We start from the raw sequence: 23,147 nt of genomic DNA on the forward strand, positions 1-23,147 counted from the left end.
TTTAAAACAAGCTAAAGATCCCTAACGCAGGTTCCTGAGGGACTCCACTTCTTCCTTCCTTCCTTCCATTGAGAAAATTGCTCAATTATTCTTACTCTTTGCTTTTTGTTTAACCAATCAGCTATTTATAAAAGGCTGACAATTTTGTTCCCTGACTGCTCAGTTTGCTTAAGAGCTTTGCACAAGACACCTTATCAACAGATTTTTTGAAAAAAAACAAGTACGGTATATAATGTCACTTTCATCCATGTGCTTTCGACACTCTATCCTACAGACCCAGGGAAGCTTGAATAAAAATAATAAATCTCAGAAAAAATATGCATCTGGAAAACAGCAGCACACTAGACACCTCAAAACCCCGAAGAAATTGGGGTTGTCTTGACAACCAAAAGCTGATGTTATTTGCAGTCTGTTGTTTTTAAAAACAGCATAGAAAGCAAAAATGCGTTTAATGTCTAATTTTGCATTGGATGTTTTTCTTCTCTTGCTTTGCAATAATTTTGTTCAGACAAATACAATGTAATTCAGTTTGCTTTTTATTTAGCTGAACACATCTGTAGTTAGTAACAGGCACTGATATTAAATCAAATGAAGGCAAATGTGTAATTATATTGCAGTTATTTCTATTGATTGTAACTCTCTCATAATATTGCAATTATTAAAAAAAGTTTAACTGTCAAAAAAAATCCTCCTTGGAAATAAACTCTGATCAACATCCAGAGACATATTAAATGACTGTGATACTCCATTATCCATTAATGTGATACTACATTAAATGACTGTATGAGATACTCCATTTGGAATTGCTTACTAACATAGATATAGTCTCTTAAAAAAAACTTTTTGAAACAAAACCGCAGTGTTAAATATATTGGGGGAAACCCACAAATTTCTAGTGCAATTTATGCAAAAGTTAAGTATATCTATTAAAAGGGGAATTATATATTATATATGTATATATATATATATGTATATTGATATAAGATTGTCAGGCATTTATATATTGCTGGATTACACTTCTGATTAAGAGGAATGAAGAATTCAAATAGAATGAATACATGCTGTAGGAATGCACTTTCACTTCTGAATAGTTTGGTCACAATGCCTCTCGTATGCAGAATTTTTCCAGGTTCTACATGGCTGTGAAATCTACTATGTATTGCAGGGTGCCCAATGTGATGGATGCAACGTCCCCATCCTGTTCAGTGGGAAATTTTCACGTACAAAACCCTCCTGAAATGAAACATAACTGCCCACAGGCAGAGCTGATATTTGTTTTACACAGAAGAAATCCATTCAGAATCACATTCATTGCCTTTTATCACTCAAGTCAATATTTTTAAAAATCTCAAACAAAAATTCCAACATGGCATCAAATTGTCTGATGTCACCAGCTAAAAATGGAATAATTTATTCCACTTTTAGAACTGTTCTCATATGTCTAATCCAAGCACATTACATGGAATATTCAAACCACACAGAAATGACCAGGTGATGTTAATAATCCTTCGTGCAGCTGATGAATGTTAAAAATAAAACAGAGACAATTAAAATTATAGTCTGATGGGCACTGTTGATGTTCAGTAGGATTATTTCATATTGTTGGACAATTCCTAGGTGATGTATATATATTCCACATTTGGACATTGATTTGTGTGGCTATGCAGACTTAAACACCTATAGCAAACAAGGAAATTAAGATTCATATTGCTAATGGGAACTGTGATTTTTGTGTGTGTGTAATATACGCTTACAAATAATCCATGGATACACTTTTCAAAATAGTCTTCTCTGTAACATTGTGCAGACCCAGAATAAAAATATATCTTCCCGGGATAATATATTGGGCTACTTAAATACATATCTTACTATCCTAGCCCCTCTCTTATTTTATTATATATTCTTTGAACTTTCACTTGATCATCTTGCAATATGCCAAGCCATCTCTCACCCTACACTCTTAAATACAGTAGTCTGGTGCATAGATCTATATGATCATCTATTTCTATGAACTACTCAGATTACAATATATATATCCTTATATCTCCCTTTGGCCATTTAAAACATGATTGTTTTTATTAAGCAAACAATATTTTTCTTTATTCTTTTAAATGTATTCTCTCTTAAAATAAATCTAACATAAAACATATATATATATCTATATACATTAATGATCAACTTAAGGCCGCATGGAACAGAAGCAAGCAAGTTATCCTAAGCACCTATACAGACATTCCATTGTAAGTTTGCTTGATCTGCTTACTCCACCCATCACCTATGTTGCCTTCCATAATAGTTGTGAAGCAACATGGCACCTCACAGGAACAGTCCGGTCTTTCAAGAGATGGCATGTCTGCCTCAGGAAGCAAATCTGGCTTTTCTGAAAGGGAAGCAACTTGCCAAGGTTGTGGAGAACTACATGAGGGGATTCTTTTGGGTTAGAATATCTTTGCTGACTTCGGATATGGTGCAACCTGACCTGGACCACAGGGTGCATGTTTGGAAGGAGGAATGCTCCTTGCTACTTTGCTCATGTGGCATGCCGGTATTGGCACATGAACAAAATAGTACATGCAACTTTCTTGACTAGGAAAGAATAGAATCCCCTCCTCGTTTTGAACATTATGTTGGAACTAGATAAGGAAGTAAGAGATCCTATTTCCCTTTGTGTGTTCCTCAACATAGTTTGCCCTATGTCAGTCGGGGAAAACATAGAAGATATTCTCCCATCAACCCCGATCACTGACTATTCTGGCTGGGTCTAATGAGAGTTGTAGACCATCAGTTTCTGCGGTGCACAGACACACCCTAACCATACCATGTTATTTTCAATTTAGACACTAAGACAAGATATGCATCTTACTGATCTCATAGTTTTATGTCTAGACATGTATCTTATCACTCCACCAATTGAGGGGGAAAAATGCTGTTCCATGATGGGAAGGTACACATGAAAAAAAAATCTACAATAGATCTTAACATATATTACCTTTGATTACTACTACTTCATTACTACACTACGGCTGTAATCCTACATCTGAAAGTAAGTCCAAACAGACTTGGTAGGATTGACTTCAGAACATAAACTATAAGACTGCACTATACAGATAGTCCTTGACCTACGACTATTATTGAACCCAAAATTTCTTTTGCTAAATGAGAGTTGTTAAGTGAATTTTACTCTACTGTACACCTTTCTTGCCACAGTTGTTAAGTGATTCACTGCAGTTGTTAAGTTAGTAACACAGTTAGGTGAAACCCATTGACTTTGCTTGTCAGAAGGTTGCAAAAAGTGGTCACATGACCACTGGACACTGCAGCCGTCATAAATAAGGATCAGTTGCCAAGCATTTTAATTTTGATCACATGATTATGGGGATCATAAGTGTGAAACATGGTCATAAGTCACTTTTTTCAACACTGTTGTAAACTTTGAATGGTCCTAAATGAACTGTTGTAACTCGAGGACTACCTGTAGTTTCACAAGAACTTGATTTCCTTTTATTTGAAAGGACAAAACAAAACTAAAGCTCATTTTGCAAGAAGCTGAGGTGGATAAAGGAATATTCTCAACATCAATAAAACAAAATAGGCTGATGCAGACACTATTAGGCAGAAAACTCAACTGCCTAATTGTTCTGTATCAACAGTTATTAATTAAGTAAGGGACCTAACAACGATAAGGAAGTAAAAATCCCATTTTCATTTTTTGTTGAGGTACAGCCTCCTCACGGTAATTTGTTTCTCAAATCAATTGTGTATGCTAAAAATATCTTTTCCAGTGCATTTGCACATAATGTGTATAAGTATACTGTCAAAAGCTGTACTTTTCAGTAATTCACTCCTGCATTTTCAGTACTAGCTCTTGTCACATGAAGTTCACACTTACTTTGTGCTGGGATAGTCACAGCACATCAAGAATGGAAATTACAAACTTTGAGGATTCCATAGGTTAGGAAAAGGCGATGAATTGCATAGATGGGGAAGAGTTTAGCTTATAATTGGATTGTAACTTTAAAAGCAGTTAGTAAGAGAAAGTTAACAGGCAAAGAGGATACTGCAATGGATTTTACAGTTCCCTCTAAAAGAGACAGTTTCTCCAGGACAATGAGCCAAGCAGAATGCAGGAAAGTGTCTTTTCAATGCAAGCTCACAGTCTAGATTGAAGAAAACATGGGATCTGTATTTGAAAAAATAAGATCATTCTTGCACCATTTAATAGTCATGCCTTCTCCACTGAGAGCTGATTGTAGATGGGGATGAGGGTCATGGATCTATGCAAATCTTCAATAACTCTTTAACTATGAAATTATGCATGGCATAGATAAAGTAGACAAGGAAAAGCTCTTTTCCTCTTCCCAAAATGCTAGAGCCAAATTGAATACATTGGAAGAATCAGGACTGACCAAAGGACTTTTTTTTTTTTTTTTTACACAACCCGTAATTACACTTTGGAATTCAGTACCATGAGATGTGGTGCTGGCTACCAGCTTGGCTGGCTTAAAAAAAAACAAAGGTTGGATCAATTCATGGAAGTCTTGGGGATCATGGAATTGATAGCGGTGTGACCTCCCTGAATCTGTTGGGAGACAAATGAGCTTCCTTATGTAGTAGGTTGGCCAGAGAACATTCTGCTGAACTAGATGGGGCAAACGGGTCTGATCTAGCAGGGCACTGCTTATATTCTTAACTACAATTTAAAAGAGACTGAATAGGTAATGTCTTTTATCAAATTGCTTAATTGTCTTGAACACTTCTTTTAAACACATTCTAGGTAAAGTGAAGAAACATTAGAAAGTAGGAAGAGGGTTGAAGTGGCGATGGAAAGAGGTTAAAGCTGGTCATGAAATGCCAAGAAATCTGCTTTCGTGTTATTTGGAGAACAGCCCTACTTTTGACTGTGAGAGTCAATGCTAATTGAGTGAACAAAACAGTTTTGTAAGGAAATCTATGCTTTAAAACCAACAATTCCACTGTGATGCACTATGAGACCCCACATTTATAGTATACCAGACATATTCTGGTGACTGATATAATTAAAAATATCATTTGTAGAAAGGACACAGGCAATTTACGATGTTTGGTTTACGTGGAGGACAGCTGCTTGATTGGATTCTTCAGAATATTCCATTTCTTCACTGGTTGGCTTGCTTCTTTCCTCATAAAGTTCTTGTCTGATTTCTAATGAAGCTCTATAGTCATCATCTTCTTCAACAATTGCAAGCTCAATGTTGTTGTTGATCACCACCTCTCCTTCACTTCCCGACTCTTTTTCCAAGGAATCAGCAAAGGCTTTTCCTTCTTCTGCTGGAGAAGTAGAAAAGACCAGATCTGAAGTGAGGGTGGTCTCTTCACTGGCTGCATGCTCACTGCCAGTGGCTTCCACTGGCTTATCTTCTACTTCTATAGATGTGTCTCCATCACGGACTTTCTTCACATTGAATGTCAGGGGAGAGACCTTGAAAGATGAGCTTTTTGATGAAGACTTCTGATGGTTAGGGGTAAAAGACTTCTTGATCTTCTCTCTCCGTTCAGGAGAGACAATCTTGTTCATCTTCTTTTCAATGTTTTGGCGGGAAAATGCTTTCTTCAGGCTGTCGACCTTTTTAAGGCTCGATCTCTTGATTTTCTCAGCTCTGGACTCCTCTATTTTCTCATCCATGCTGTCTTCTGCAAGGTCATCGTGGGGCACCTCATCCTCTGAGGATAACTCCACAGTGTGCAAGGTTTCTTCCAAGGTTTTGTTCTCATCGACAGGCTCTTCCTTCCCATCAGTAATACTGGGAACAGGCTCTTTCACAAATACGCTGGCAGGGATTTCATTTTCTTCCTGTAAAGAATTGATATGTGTTTATTCAAGCTTCACAAGACACAGACTTGATAAACAAGGCACAGCCCTGAATAACATCAATATTTTTTTCTTTGGGATAATGAGGTAAAGGAAGTTGTTTTTGTGCCACAATATATTCAACCAGTAACAATCACTTACTTCCTATGGAATTGTTCTTTTATACTGCACAAAAGTAATGAGTTTATGAGCTGTCATCTACTATTAGAATAAAATACATTTTAGTCAACATTGCTATTAGAGAATAGTGCAGCTGTAATCGTGCCAATATCTTAACATCATTAAAAACAGGATGCAGGATCACTTCCAATTTCCCTATCATCCCTTCTCTTCTGGAACAGAAATCCTCTCCTCTTAGGTTGAACTTCAATCAACAATATGTCAATATAAATGTTAAACAGTTACCCAAAATTCCTTGCTTAGCTCAGGATATGAAATGAACAGATGTGGTTGGTGGACATGACTTAAACACTTGGGAACAAGTGTTCCCTGGCCATAATTTATTCTCTCAGTACTGGATTCAATTTACTCTTCTGATATGGATTCAGGATTACTTGTCTATCATGGCTTTACTCCCCAAAGAAATAATTCAGAATGGTACAAATTGCTCTTGATTTTTGCTTCTGCAACAGATGTAACACTGATTTGCCAAATTGAGTATCAGAACTTTGAACTTGCTAAAATAAGTGCATTTTTTTGACCTGAGAAGTATAACCTTTACTTTGAGATATGTGGGTTTGTGGCGAGTGAGTTTCCTTATGTACTTTTTCAGATTAACTGGTTTTCCCTTCCCATGCCTGCATTGTTCAAAATAGGTTACAAACAGAAATTTGACCTTGAAACTAATTATCAAGAACTTATGCATCTGATTTTTACAAAGACAAAACATTGACCTATCAGAACATCAATATTATGCATGGAACTTTCTCCAGTTCTGCCTCTTTAGTTATTTTGGACTACAACCTTCTATCTAGCATGGGCTGCATCAACATGTGGTATTGATGGGTGACAGCCATCAAGGACTGAAATTGCCCTCCCAGAATAGTACGGTCTATACACATCTGGAAGGTACCATCTTCTATATATCCATCCATCATCCACATATCCCTGTTGAACAACAACCAAAAATAATACTGAATACCAATATCATTTTTGAATATGTGTAGATCTCTAGGAGAGCAGTCCCAACCTTTTTTGTACCAGGGACCGGTTTTGGGGAAAACAATTTTTCCTCAGACTGCCAGTGGCTGCATGTGTGTGTGTGTATGTGTGTGTGTGTGGGGGGAAATGGTTTCTTATGCTACCTATATCCCGTGCAGGCACAGATAAAACTTCACTCACTTGCATGGCCCAGTTCCTAACAGGCTGCAGACGGGTACCAGTTTGTGGCCCAGGGGTTGGGAGAAATCATAGGGGTAGGCCCAGTGGTGAAATCTAAAATTGGTTACTACCAGTTCTGTGGGCGTGGCTTGGTGGGGGGGGGGAAATGTGACTGGATGGGTGTGGCCATTTTTTTTTTTTTACTTTTAAAACCATTTTTTCTACAACCTCTTCGGCAAAGAGGTTGTAAAAAAATGTTTTCAAAAGGTTTTTAAAAAGCCACTGCCGGGCCAGGCAACTCAGCTTGGATCGTCAGAGGCATTTAAAAGAAAAAAAGGGTTTTTTTCTTTTAAAAGCCTTTGACGATCCCAGCTGAGCCGCACAATCATCAGAGGCTTTTTTTTTTTAACTTTTAAAAGCATTTTTTCTGCCGAAGAGGTTGTAGAAAAAATGCTTTTAAAAGTAAAAAAAAAAAGCTTCTGATGATTGTGCGGCTCAGCTGGGCATGGGGGTAGGGGGTGGGGAGGGCAAGGATTTTTGCTACCGGTTCTCCAAACCATCCACATCCATTGCTACTGGATCGAGCGATCCGGTCCGAACCAGGAGCATTTCACTCCTGGGTAGGCCAATGCTATTTCTCTCTTCCCACTCATTTGTCATATTATTATTGATGGTGCTTTTTTGTATTTTGAAATTCTATATGTGGTTGATCAATGGCCATAAACAAGTTTTCCTTTACTTATCATTAGAATTTAAAGATAATTTAAAGAGGAAGGAAGATAAACACCATATGAATTTGACCTTGAAACATTTGCATTCTCTTCTAATTTTTGCCACACTCGACACAATAAAACTGGGCACATTAATTTATTCTTTGTTTCTTGCTTTTTTTCTTAATAGTTTCAAGATGGAAAAAAAGCTGAGTAACACTCTGTTGCTGTCAGCTCCTTGAAGATTATAAATTAGCCAACCACTGTTGAAAAATTTTGCGGCAGAAAACAATGGAATCAATTTAGGCTTAACAATAATGGAACCTTGACATTAGGACATGAACTGCTTAGAATGCTCCTGTACATATATTGGGAGGGTCATGGATACTTGTGCCAAGATGTGAATATAGGTCAGGCACGTGGAACAATCCAGAACAGAAAAAAAATACAAATATAAAATTTAAGTGCAATCACTGAATAATGATGAAGGATGGTTAAATCGCAAACTTTCATTAATCAGCATCCTCAAATTTCCTCAATATTTTTATAGTGTTCTTATACATAAAGAGTTGAGTTTATGGGGATCTTTTTCAAACTAGCATCTTGAGTGGAGATTAGCATTAATCCCAAAGGCTCAATATTTCTATGAGAATATCCTTGGCTTCGGGAATGAATGTTTATGGGGGAAAAGATCCATCTAATAAAGTTGTCCACAAGACAGTTTAACATCATCTATTTTGCTTTAAATTGAATATTATAGAAGCAAAGCCCCACCAAACAACAAAATAATTATTAAACAAGTTCTCTAGTACAGATAAAACTCATAAAATGTTGAAAATGAAAGATGATACAGAATCGAAATGGGAGGAAGCCATTTTGAGCCTTAATATGTTTGGGGGGAGTTGTGACAAAATAGAATATAGGAAATAAAAGGTGTATAATGGCTCTCCTCTTCCACTTAGGAATTTAAACAGGGCAATCACATTTTTTATTAAAATAAAATAAAATAACGAAGTATTCAGTATTTTGAATCTCCCTGCCACAAGGGAGGAGGTTCAAAAGAGAGCTGGCTTTTACCAAGGACCAGATATATTAAAACCATGACACTGATTTGGAGAAAATCCTTCTACTTTTAAGGAAAAATGAAGCTATAAATGGAAAGAGATGACAAATGTGAAAAGGAAATGTACTTTCCCCAAGGCCCCTGAAGGCAGGACAAGAAGCAATGGATGGAAACCATACAAGGAGGGAACAACCTAGAACTAAGGAGAAATTTCCTGAAAGAACAATCAATCAGTGGAACGACTTGCCTCCAGAAGTTGTGGGTGCTCCATCACTGGAGGCTTTTAATAAGAAGAGACTGGACAACCATTTGTCTGAAATGGTATAGGATTTCCTGCTTGAGTAGGAGGTTGGATTAGAAAACCTCAAAGGTCCCTTCCAACTCTGTTATTCAGCAAAAGATAGCAGAAATAGTAGTAATGCTTTACTAGTATGGCATGAAAAGCAACTAGAGGTAGTCTTCAACTTACGACCACAATTGAGCCCAAAATTTATGTTGCTAAGTGAGAAATTTGTTAAGTGAGTTTTGCCCCATTTTACAATTTTTCTTGCCCCGTTTGTTAAGTGAATGACTGCAGCTGTTAAATTAGTAACATGGTTGTTAAGTGAATCTGGTTTCCTTATTGACTTTTACTTATCAGAAGGTCACAAAAGGGGATCGCGTGACTCTGGGACATTGCAACCGTCATAAATGTAAATCAGTTGTCAACAGCTGACTGTAAATCACATGACCATAGGAATGCTGCAAGTCATGAGTGAAAAATGGTCATAAGTCACTTTTTCAGTGCCATTGTAACTTTGAAGTAAGTGAACTGTTGTAAGTCGAAAACTATGTGTATAATTTTTGCAGTCCAAGGAAGAAAATGCCAGGAATATGCTAAAAGGATTCTCCACCAAATAAATGGGCTACAAAAGAGTGAAGTTCTTATATTGCTCATCTGCCTTTATGTACCTGTAAACCTATTTCTGTGTGGCACGTTACAGAAACCATCAATGAACTAATAGTAGGCTTGCACAGCTTTGGAGCCCTAGAATTTTCCAGCAAGTTCAGGGCTATATTTGAAGTTGCTACCTGCATTATCTACTCATTCCTATACACTTCTGTCGCTCTCTTGGCTTCTGTTCATTTCCAGCCAGATAATGCTCACCAGATAAAACTCCCCCTTCATGTTGTTAGGAAAAGAACACGGAGAGAGAGTATCTTTTGACCTAGAACAAGATAGGTATGCCAAGCAAAATGTTGCAATTACTTTATTCTGTTCCCTGGGAGAAACTAATCGCAAAATGCAGCAAGTTATAATGTTGCATTTGCCTGTTAGATAGTGCTGTTCCCTTGCCAAAAATGGTTTCTAGGAAGAAAGGTCACTGCCTCAGCTATCTCAGGGTGAGCATCTTGAATTTACTGCATCTTGTGCTTGGTTAAGCAGTTGGGCCTTTTCAGATAAAGCCAATGAAAATGCCAGGTCAGAATTTCAAATATATGTGATACACTGTAAAAATTTTGGAACTTCTTTCATGAAGCACCGTTTTTTCCCCCAAGTAAAGAAACAACACCTATTGTTCTGGGGATCTGCTTTTCCCATAATCTGCTTGTTCCTTAAGCAATTTGCTGGGAAACGGAAATGTTTAGTTCTGCTTTCAGAAGCAAGGGTTAATAAAGAAACAGAGGACCCAAAACACAGCCATTCGGACAGCCCCGGCACTGTATTTGTTTGTCAATTTATATTTATATTCATGAATTCAGAGCTATATAAACACCTCTCCTGAGGACTCCCTGCTCTTCCCCCAGTCGTAGTCGTAGTGGATTGTAAGGAATTTTGAGAAAATTATTCTAAGAATCTCACTCAATTACTATAGTTAAACCTGTGCTCCTTGCTTGTCATCCCAGGTGAGTTAAGAGTACGTCTAGTATGCCCATGTGTGAAGAATGCCTCTTGAAATCACTGAAGAACTAAGAGAAGTCTTCTAGAGAAGATGAATAACAATTCTACTGAGTGTGATGGGGCTTTAGATCTAGGACATTTATTTTATTTATTTATTTTATTTTATTAAATTTCTATACCACCCTTCTCCCGAAGGACTCAGGGTGGTGAACAGCCAGAAGATAAAACACAGAGATACAAAATTTAAAATAGATTAAAACGAATTAAATAATTTGGCTGAATTTTAAAATACCCCATAATTAAACAAATTAAAATTTGTATTTAAAATTTAAATATAAAAGAGGAGAAGATTTGGGACATCTGAAAGGAACCATGCCTGGAAACTTTTCTTCATACAAACTCCAGTTCTTTCTGGAATGTGTTTAACTGTCTGACATATTTACAATTTTTATTGGGAATTTATTGGAAAGCTGGAGCTTACCCTGCAATCTCAGGAAAATGTGTGTGTGCTCAGGAAGAGGTGACAAGGGGACGCAGCCCAATGGTGGGTTTCTACCAGCTTGCCCTGGTTCCCGCGAACTGGTAGTGGTGGCGGCGGGAGGCTCCGCCCACCCATTCGGACATCATCACAGACTGTCTGTGCATGCGCAGAAGGTTCTGCACATGCGCAGAAGCACTGTGCGTGCACACATAGTCACAGTTGCAAACTGGTAGCAAAGATAAGTGGAACCCATCACTGACGCTATTATCTCTGTAATGCCTTGAAGTCTCTCTCTCTCTCTCTCACACACACACACACACATACACATTTTCCTGGGACTTCAATAGGAGCCTGGTGGTGCAGTGGACTAAACTACTGTTAAAGTAGTATTTAGCTGCCAGCTGCCTGCAATTACTGCGAGTTCAATTCTCACCAGGCTCAAAGTTGACTCAGCCTTCCATCCTTCTGAGGTAGGTAAAATGAGGACCCGGTTTGTGGGGGCAATAAGCTAACTTTGTATAAAATAGAACACCGCTTAGGGGAACAAAAGCCCTACTAAGCAGGTATATACAAAAGTATGAAGGCTATTGCTTAAAAGCATTGTAAGCCGTCCTGAGTCTCCGGAGAAGGGCGGCATATAAATCAAACTAATAAATAGTATTTCTCTGGGGTGTCGCAGCCAGGTACAAGATCATGTTGATCCTGGATCCAAATCACCTTTCCCACTTGGGATCCAAATACTATCTTTGGTTTACACCTATCGTTTAATATTTGGAAGTTTACGGGCTCTGAGCATAGTTATTTCACTTGGCAGTCATTGGGAACAGCTGTTAAGGGAAATGTCTTCCACAAAATTTTCAACCCGCTTTAAAACATACTGTGGCTGTGAATTATGTTTGTTAACTATGCGACTCAAAAATAAATGCTAAAAGCATATTTTTAATTTTCCTGTCAGCTCTCCAGCCGTGAACACCTGATCTTCTTGTGAAACGGAACCCCGGGCACTCATTTGTTTTATGTTTAGAGAAGGGAAAACATGGGGTTTTCTCTTTCACTTTATTTCCTTACTTAAATTATGGAACGGCAAAATGATTGCCTTTTTTTTTCCTGTTTGAGAAAACCTGTTTCACTTTGGGACAGATTTGGGGAAACAAGCAATTAGCAGGATTTTCTCCTGCTTTCACATGCCTCATCCAAGCATCTGTACAATGTGGCATCTCTTCCACGTTCTCTCATCTGCCCTGCAATTTGGGAAAGTAAGGAATAATATTGGTTCCTTTTTTAAACTTCTCCCTACAATGGCATTAGTATAAAAGAGAGAAAAGTAGGGAAGGGAAAAGAATCAAGGATTCCTTACGGATTCTGCCAGTTATTACACTCATCTTAGAAAGTGGACTCTGATTTATCTGCCTCCTACATTTTGCCATTGTGTTTTGCCCTGAGAAAATTCAAAATGGCTTTCACTCTTAAAATGTCTCCCTTCTCTGCTTTTTGCTGAGATCTGCCATTAAAATAAGCAAACAACTGAATAAATTCCAATTCAAACGTAAATCATATGTTGCTCGTGATCCCAGAAAACAATCCTTGGTCAAAGTAGACAACTACTATTAGAATTAGCTGAACAAACTACAGAATGTGAATTTCAGTTCTTCTTGTATACTACATCTTATATGAAATAAGGGTTTTAAAAAAATAATTTAAGATACTGCAGTGGAATTTTCTGTGTGCTCTAGTTTTAAGATACTTTGATACTGTTACGATTATTTTTATGGTTATTGTATTATGGATATTTCACTTAAAACTTGCACAATTGCAGTGATTTAAAAATATAATTAATAAATAAATGGATAATTAAATAAAAAGAACATGGCGTATCTTTTCTTTAATATTGTTTAGCAGAAAGTCGGATTCAGCAAACCATTACACAAGCAAGTAAAATTTAGTATCAAGGCATTCTCACTTTCAAAATATTAGAATACCACAATATAGTTTGTACCTCTGAATCCCTGGAAAAGTAATGCATTTGTATGGATGTAAAACCAACTGTGGTTTCTTCCATAAACTGTTATGATTGTCATCAGTATTAGGCTACCCATTTAAAACATGGCACAGCAAACATCGGATATGAATAGGCTAATAGTAGATGATAGACTTGAGGTTCATTCATCTCCATGATATGAATCTTCTCTTGGCATTTCATGCAATTCCCACAGAACATACTGCAGGGCAGGGGTGGGTTTCAAAACCCATCACTACTGGTTTGCTCGGGGGCGCATGCTTTCACGTACGTATGACACTTCTGCACGTGCGCAGAAGCATCCGGACGGATGGGCGGAGCCTCCTGCTGCTGCCACTACCAGTTCGCCCAATCTGGGGCGAACCGGTAGTAACCCACCACTACTGCAAAGTCAAAAATGACCAAGGATAAACATCCTCTAAAAACCCTTCCTATTTATATAAAATGGCCCTGGAGAGAGAGAGAGCCGAATACAATGGCTGTTCTGCTCAAGCTGTAGGTATTTTACAAGAGAACATTCTGCCCCTAATCAAAAGGCATGTTCCTTGGGAGCAAATTCTGCAAACTAAAAACAAACTGATTTCAAATGAGGATTTAAAAATAAAAAACCCCAACAACCTTTAAATTAAAAAAAATAGAATATGAATTGCCTATTTATTCAGGCTGAAAACAAAGGTTATTCCAATTAGTTGAGTTAAATATTAGTGACTATTTAGGATACATTTACATAAATAATATATAAAGGCAGATGTGTGTGTAGGGGGTGATTCACAGCAAAGGCTTTTTTTAAATGCTCCAAATTATTAGCCGTAATTAAATCAGAAGGAAGCTACACATACTGAAAAGTGATGAAAATATATTTTCCATTTCCAGATTTAATACGGTACGCTTCCATTTTCTAATTCAGTAGTGGAAGTACATTTGAATTAGTGCTGATTTTAGAAGGGGGGAAAAAAGAGAGGTTTTAATGGTCCTAATGGTTCCTGCCCATAATGAATATTTGCTCAGAAAGCATTTGTGAGTTCTTCTTTCTTGCTACCTCCCAGAGGAAAAAAGCCAATGTGTCAAAAAGTTCTGCAGTTGCAGCGCTGTAATAATATGTGCAAATTGGTGCACTGTGAGAAGATTTAATGGTCTTGTGTGCTATGTTATCAATTTCTTTCATAGTCCATTATAATTTTCTGCATCTTTACCTTCCTAACTCACTTTGTCTTGATTTTTGAGCGTGCAGTTGTTTTGTCAAATCTTGTTTCATTCTAATTCCAAGCACCAAATACAGTGAAACAATTGAATTTCTGTCATTTTCTTCCCTTCTTGCGTGTTTCATTCCAAGAGCAAACATTGTTTGGAATAGTCTTGATTATGGTTAGACGCCCCATCTTTAATTTACTTGGAAATTTCTGTTCCCCCATATTCTATTAAAAGTGTACTTTTTCAAACACCCAACAATACTTGCCTATTGTGGGTCGCCTCCTAAATTTGTTCATCCACTGAGTGATATATGATGAGCAGAATAATGTTTCTTCTGCATCCCAAATGGAAAAAAAAAATCATGCCACTTACATGATCCCCTCAAAGCAGGAAGGAATGATGCCAAAGCTTAAAAAGGCTTTGCAAACAGTCAATTCTCGGCTGCTTGCATTTCTAACAACTCCTGCAGTCACCGACTAAAGAAAAAGAGGATAAGCGGAAACAATCCAGAAAATCAAAACAAAAGAAAAGTGAAAGGCTTTGAGGTTTTATCTATTTAAAACAGACATTATCTCCTAAAGGTGCTTCAACAGCACAAATGCCTTTTAGATGTACTGAGCTTCACACACCAATAGGGGACTCAAGTATTTACTGTTTTGTATCCCATCCTATTGTGAGGGCATAGGGAGGGTTATGGGATTCAGTGAAATTCAATAAACCCCTACAATGGCACTTTGTGCCCTCATTTCATCATTCTGAAATCCTTATTCTCTCTTTCTAGTTTATACAATGGCCTGGGTGTCCAATTATACAGAGGGCACTTTTCTATTTGATGGCAATTCAAGTCAAGAACCATAAGAAGGCAAAGCAGAGGCTATCATGAAACACCTGGGCTGTAATAACAATAATAATAATAATAATAATAATAATAATAATAATAATAATAATAATAATAATTATTATTATTATTATTATTTTATTTCTATACCATCCTTCTCCCGAAGGACTCGAGCCTATTAAAAACACAGAAATATACAGACATCAATTAAAAAATAATTAAAATTATTAAATAATTTTGGCCCAAATTAAAACCCAAAAATTTAAAACACCCAGTTTAAAATCATTTACATTGATAGCCCGGCCTGGGGGAACAGCAGGGTCTTGAGGGCACAGCGAAATACACGGAGGTCGGAGATCTTGCGCAATTCCGGAGACAGTTCATTCCACAGGGCAGGAGCTCCCACAGATAAGGCCCTCCCCCTGGGTGTCGCCAGCCGACATACCTTGGCCGATGGCACCCTGAGGAGCCCCTCTCTGTGGGAGCGGACTGGCTTGGTGGGAGGCTACTGGTGGCAAAAGTCGGTCTCAAAGGTACCCGTAGATGGAACAGATCATCATGATGACATGAACTATACTGATGACGGAATGATTTTGAAGCATAAGTATGTGCACACACATATCTATCTGTGCAAACAAATTAAATGCAAAAATCTTTTTTTAGTGTGTTCTTAGGGTGATGGTGATTGAGATCTAGGTGTTTTAAGATAATTGACCAATGCATGAAGAACATGTCTTTTTCATGTTTCCCAGCATAACAGGAGTTTTTGCCTTCAGTAAGTTGACAACATTTCTGGCTATGTATAAAAATATGTATAGAGATCTAATCCCACCGCCAGACATGGCGAGTCATCCTATTCAGTCAGTAGAGAGGGAAGGAAAGCAAGGGCAAGAGCAACTCTAGAAAGAAAAATGGAAAACAGCCAGCTGTTCTCTAGCACAAAACCTGGGAACTGCAAAGAAGGGTGCCCACTGCACGATAGGAAAGTTGCCAAGCTTAAACTGAAGAAGAAACAAGAAGGAAGAGAGGGTCAACTGTAGGAAGTGGCTCTAGGAAGCTTCAGCCCAGGTTGAGCTAGCCCAGGGAGGGAGCCTAACAGCAGGTTAGGACAATGTCCCGCCATAATATCCAGCCCCTCCCGCCCAGTGATAAAATCCAATTTTTTTTACTACTAGTTCTGTGGGCGTGGCTTGGTGGGCATGGTGTGGCTTGGTGGGTGTGGCAGGGGAAGGATACTGCACAATCTCCATTCCCACCCCACTCCAGGTGAAGGATATTGCAAAATCTCCATTCTCACCCTACTCTGGGGCCAGCCAGAGGTGGTATTTGCCGGTTCTCCGAACTACTCAAAATTTCTTCTACCGGTTCTCCAGAACCTGTCAGAACCTGCTGGATTTCACCCCTGCTCCCACCTGCCACAAGTGTTTGACTATCTCCTTCCTCACCTCATTCTGAAAGCTTAGACTGAACTACTGAGAGGGGCTCTCCTTTCACAGCTTGTGTTTAATATCCCACTCAGAAGAACTAAAAGGAAGTGATTGTGACAGTCTTCTGCATCCTATATTAAAAGAGCCATAACAGCTACTTTTTATGGGTAGCTATGAGTAATGTAACTCAGAATGAGTTACATTAATCCAAAAGAAAAAGGAGAGATCAGTCAGCAATCCTGACTGATCTCTGAAACTAAACACGATTGGCTCTGTTCAAAATTTGGAGAGCTAACTACATGGGAATCCCAACACTGCAGACACTAGTTAGATCCAGAAAACTTCTGGGAAGAAAGCAATGACAAGCTATTTAGGTAACAATGCCAAAAACATGATATGGATGCAGTCAATAGGAAGAAGACTCACATATTTCCTCACCGTATCAAAATAAGCTTCAAGTATTTGTCAATGGGCTGATTTCACTAAGAGCCTTCACTGACACCCTACAATAACATTTTGCACATGGACTCGGGAACAGCAATTGCTGTTTCAAAAATATGTGGATCATTTTATCACTCATTCTGTGTCTCATGAAGGGATCTTTCTCCTTATAAGTAAATGGGGAAAGATAACAGAAGCTTGTATATAGCCAAGAAAAGGCAGATTAGAATTCTCTTAACCTCCAGATGCATGCGTCAGAACAATGAGAAATAACAAGCTTTAATTCACTCCTTTGTATATCTCATAATCTCAACATTTCACTGACCACCAGCAGTAAACTCTAACCACATGAACTAACTAGAGGAGTGGCTCCTTACAAGCACGAAATGTATGCATATTTATTTCCACATCCATTTGTTGCTAAACAAGGGCCTTGGAGGAACACACAGTCTCGCATTTAATGAGCTTTTGAAAAAAAAAATCAAGAGCTAAACTGAAACCGCACACTAAGCAGACACAGGTTCTTTGTCCTCGCCAGCAGAGTTTAGAACTGTTTAGAGAAGAGAAAAAGTGTCAGTTATTTTTCAGATATTTCAAAAGGACTCCGAAATGAAACTGCAACCTACTAGATGTGCTTGCTTTCAGCGTTTCTTCTCCACCTCCCCTTAGGTGTTTTTTTCTTTATATCAGACAATGGTCTAAATAACTTAATAGCCTTTTCAAACTAGATTTATGTGACGGAGTAACAGCGATCACTGCAAGAGTTTTGGTCTGGGGAAGACCTTTAGACAAAGGGAACAGGAAGGGGAAGGGGAAGGAGAAGGGCCTGGAACATTATAGCAATGTTTATCATTTTTTCTGGGGTGTGGCAGGACTGTTCTTTGGACAGACTAAGAAGAGAAAACTGTAAACTCTGGGAACCAAATAGATCAGTCACTCCTGTAATTTTGGCATGTATCATGAGATGTCCAAAAAAGGCTTATCTACTGTATGCTAAAACACTCATGTGTATGCTCAAATGCCATAACAATTCTGATACGGGAAAGCTGTACTCATACAGGAGCAAAGCTAAAGTTTCAAAAAGGTGCTTAGCCACTTGGGCCCCTACTTGGCTATATGGGTTTGTCTTGACCCTAATCTCACAAAATGCCCTGAGGCAGTAGCAAAGCAGGGATATCCCTTTATCCAGAAGAGGCTTAGAAGAAAGGGAACAGCAGCAGGATCTTGTCTCTTACATCTCCATCCACCATGATGGAGCCATTTCACCTTCCATAAAGGTTTCAAACTACGAGTCATGGGATGCCCCAAAGTGACTGCAATAGCTGGGGTGTGAGTCTGTATTTCTTATCATATAAGGCTTATCCCAAATGCTGAACTTTCATACAATCTCAGTGCACATTATGCAACCAGCCAAAGGCACTCTCTGAATTGGCCAAATGGTAAGAATTTTACTGAGTAACAAGAGTTGGAAGGGACCTTAGAGGTCATCTAGTCCAACCCTCTCCTCAGGCAGGAGACCTGTACTAGGGATTTGAACCACCGACCTTTCTGATCAACAAGCTCAGTGTCTTAGCCTCAGGGCCACCTAGTCAGGCAGTGGGCCACCTACTCTGCCCCTTTTATTCCAGATATATATTCAGACCTACAGTACATCCTATTTCTCATCAATACACAGGAAAACCAAGGAGGTTAGGCTAGGCTACAAGTCAAGTGCTGGGATTCAGCCGGTTCACACCAGTTCAAGCGAACCAGTTGTTAAATTACCCACCCGCCCCGCTATCAAAGTGGATCCTGGGCACTGTGCTGCAATGGAGAAATGGGCAACGGAGCGGCTGGTGCGAGGGAAGGAGAAGGCCATTTTCTCTCTTTCTTCTCCCTGCTCCTCCTCCTTCCCTTGTGCTGGTTGCTCCATTGCCTGTTTCTCCATTGCAGCACAGTGCAGCGCCACGGATCCACTTTGATAGCATGTATATGTGTGTAATGTAAACAACTGGTTCACCTAGGGTCAGGTTGGCCATCGTGGGAGGCTCGTTCTGCGTGTGCAGTGGAGCTGGAGGACGGGGATGAGCCACGCCTCTCATGACAGCCAACCTGTTGTTAAAATTATTTGAATCCCACCAATGGCTACAACCTAAGCAAAATCAAGAAACAGCAGATAATAGAATAACAGAGTTGGAAAGGACTTGGATGTCTTCTAGTCCAATTCCCCGCTCAAGCAAGAAATCGTATACCATTCCAGACAAGTGACTGTCCACTTGTCAGAAATTTTGATTGAAATAATTTTCCTTCTCTCTCCTATCAATCAATAAAATAGATCCCTATTTTCTGGATTTAAAACAAAACAAAGAAGCAAGAAATTGTGAACATTCTGGCTGGTTCTTTTTATTCTTTTTAAAAAGTTTATATAGAATAGCTGAAAACTTATAGTTTGCCCTTAGGAAAAGCCCAGCAAAAAAATGAAAAATAAATAAAGAGATTATCCTCTTTCTTTGGGTTTAAATGAGAAAACCGGGTGAGGAGAACAATGAAAAGCAAGGCAGGGGCTCTTCCTTCCAGGGTGAATGGACAAGAGATTAGCATGTCAGCACACCAAACATTTTCCATGGGGCCCACTTGATATATTTAAAGAATCGTCATCTAAGGGAACACAAGTTGTTAAAAGGGAAAACAAATGTAAGCTATGCACACATCATATCTGCATAAAACCTTCCAAATTCCCTCCCCTTTTCAGAACTAAGCGGAATGTCTTGTAAACTTGATTCAAATTTAGATTCTGCATAATCCAGACTACTGCTAAAAAAGGGGATGGTATGCAAACCGTTGATCCTATTAAAAAAACCCGCACCAAGTTGGCTTTTATAAGCAGATCTTTTAACACAGCGGAGTTTCTCAAAAGACTTCTAAAAAATTGGAGTGCCTGGGCATTAAGTCCATTCATTTACTTTACAGCAGAAATGGGAAAACTTTTTTTTTTTCCTGAGCTGCTGGTTGGGCTGCTCTTTTTCTCTTTCTTTTTCCCCCTGCTTCTCCAACACTAGATCCGTGTTTCCAGGGATAGGTCGAAGTTATCAAAGTTCTGTATTTAATGCCTTGTACTGTAGGACTTTTCTAATTAGGTTGAAAGACACATGACTCTGCAGGCCATACGTATTGGGGCTGCAAAAATCCAAACAGTCATTAGATGGCAGCAAAGACTAAAGGTTTTCATCTACCTCTAGTCCTACTCTAGGGCTGCAGATTATCAACTTTATTCTACAAAGCATCTTTGTAAACTGAGGTCCAGTAGTCTACAGTGGGTCAGCCTCAGCCTGCTAGATCCTTCCAGCTTCGGTTGCCACTTATCAAGATATTGCCATGGCAACAGTTCTGTCTGCTGCTTCGTTTCTCTAAGAGTCTCAGGTGTTTCCATGATCACTAGTATTTACACAAAAGAGTACACACAGGAAGGAATTTTATTTTTATCGTAATTTTCTAAATTTATTTTAAAGCTGTAACTCAATTGTGAGATGAAATGGTGTGGATCAGTATTAATAAATCATAATTACTTATTAAAGAGCCTTGATAGTACAGTGGTCTAAGCACCCTGTTATTAACACAGCTGCCTGCAATTACTGCTGGTTCGAATCTCTCCAAGGCTCAAGGTTGACTCAGCCTTCCATCCTTTCTAAGGTAGGTGAAATGAGGACCCAGTTTGTGGGGGCAATAAGCTGACTTTGTATAAATATACAAAAAGTATGAAGGCTATTGCTTAACGCATTGTAAGACGCCCTGAGTCTCCGGAGAAGGGCGGCATATAAATCAAATTAAAAAAAATAATTAACTAATAATAGAGTGTTGAGATAGTTAGCTAAATTATGAACTAAATCGAGTCAGTTATTAACTAACATGAATGTTTATGCCTCTGCTTTTATTATGTTTATATTGTTTTTAATATGTGGTTGGTCGCTAAGACTTGATGGGATGTAATCGATCAAGCTGGCCAGAGCCACATTTACGAGACAAGCCACCATATAAATTGATCTAATGAACAAATTAAAAAATATAAAATAGTTAATCATGGTTTATAAATAATATAAACTATGATGAACTATTTTATAATAATAAAATTAGTTAAAAGACTTCATTTTTAAATTTCCATCCTCTTTTCAAACTGCTTTTAAAGTGGCTATACCTGAAATACTTTCAGGAACTGAGGTGGCCTTTTAGCCACACCCAAAAAGTGCAGTAAAGCTGCACACCTGCTGTGCCTCTCATTTGGAATGCGTGTTCGGGAAACAGATGGTAAATGTTTTAAAGTGAAACCAGATGGACAGTGCTTTACATTAAAGTTGCTTGCCTGCCACCCACCAATCCACTTGCACAATATGCCAAGATATTAAGGCCACACAACAGTTTGTATTTGAAGGAGTAAAGGTGCTGTGGGCCATACCTGAATGCACCTGTAGCACCTTCCTCAATGCCTTTAAGCTCCTTAAGGATTGTGTTGCAGCGGAAGGTAGCTATGTGATAGCATGAAAAGAGCCTTTTCAAAATCTCTCAACCTCTCCCATCTTCTAGAGTTACGGAGTGCATGCTTCCGGAAAGCCTTTAAGAGAAAAAGGCACAATCTTTTTAAAACTAAAGCAAGATATTCCCCGTGTACTAAATCCTACTCCAGAATTAAATGAACTTAAAACAGCTCAAAGGAATCTCCCAGCATACTCTCTCATTCCTGCCCACTGGGGCAGATAAAACAAAATGCTGTTTATCTGATGAAGTTATACTCTGCATGTTCAATAAAGCAACTTGGCATAGGCACTTCCTCTAAAAGCTATGCATCCTAGAAGAAAATGTCATATGAGGAAACAAATACAGATTCCGACATAGCTCTGAGCTAGAAAATGTATATCCATGATTACATTCTAACACAAACTGTGTTGAGTGGCTGTTGTGTGTGAGCAGTGATGTAGAAACTGAACAACATCCACTGGGAAGAGGAAGAAGTGTTTTCAGCACGAACATGTCTTTCAATGTTGATGCTGTTGGTACAATTGGACTGATCAGGAGTTGCATGTGGAGTTTTATTTCTATGGAAGCATGGTAAAATTCTGATATAGGATGGAGGTGAAAAGTGATTGTTTATACATTTCCTTGCTGACTAATCACCAGCTACATGGTGAGAAAGTTGTTTTTCAGAAAAAAAAGTGAATCCAGTCAACTTATTAAATAATTGTAGACAATGAAGTTATCAAGTAGGGGGCTGGAGCAATTCTTTTAGGTGGTCCTTGGTTAATGCCCACTAGTTCAGTGGCTGTCAGAACTTGCAATGGCGCTGATGTTATTTATGACCATTCCTTGAAGTTCTGGTTGTTGTGGTGCCCTACGGTCATGTAATCGCTATTTGAGATCTTCCCTCCCAGCTTCCCACAAGCAAAGTCAATGGGAAAGCCAGCAGGAAGTCGGAATTTGTGGTCATATGAGGTGCTGGCTTAAAAAACTGCTGTAATTTGCCTAATGATGGTAATTTGGGACTGCTGGAATTACTGTCGTTAAGCAGCATGATCAGTATCATTGTGCTTTACAGAATCTCTAGTCCCAATTATCATTGTTCAGCAAAGACTACCTATATGAGGACACATTGCAATGAACAGGTTATTTACCTTTTGGGGAGGTGGGGAGAATAAGGAAGATCAGACAGATCTGCATAAAATTATACCTGGCATGGAAAAAGTATACATGGACACCTTTCTTCCTCTTTGGTGGCTTTAGTACTGGTATGAAATCTTCAATTTCAAGAAGTCAGCTTTCTCAATTGTGATTGCTGGCAAATATGAGCAGGATGGTATTTGTGCATTAAGGACCTGCTTCTGAGGTTCTTATGTATATCTAATAGACTTTTTGTCAGAACAGAACATTGGGTCTTATCTTTTAGTTCGGTGGTTCTCAAAGT

The 23,147-nt window shown here is 38.6% G+C and overlaps 1 protein-coding gene across 1 annotated transcript in view; it reads right to left on the reverse strand.

The window, feature by feature from the left end:
* Positions 1–518: 518 nt before the first annotated feature.
* Positions 519–23,147, reverse strand: part of CAVIN2 (caveolae associated protein 2) — a 29,671-nt gene continuing 7,042 nt past the window's right edge. The window contains exon 2 of the mRNA XM_034429732.3: positions 519–5,830. Coding sequence (XP_034285623.2) covers positions 5,072–5,830 — 759 coding nt within the window. The 3' untranslated portion in view covers positions 519–5,071. The remainder of the gene's footprint in view (positions 5,831–23,147) is intronic.

This window comes from Pantherophis guttatus, chromosome 1, assembly GCF_059756535.1.
Source record: "Pantherophis guttatus breed Tessera chromosome 1, ASM5975653v1, whole genome shotgun sequence".
Lineage (NCBI taxonomy): Eukaryota > Metazoa > Chordata > Lepidosauria > Squamata > Colubridae > Pantherophis > Pantherophis guttatus.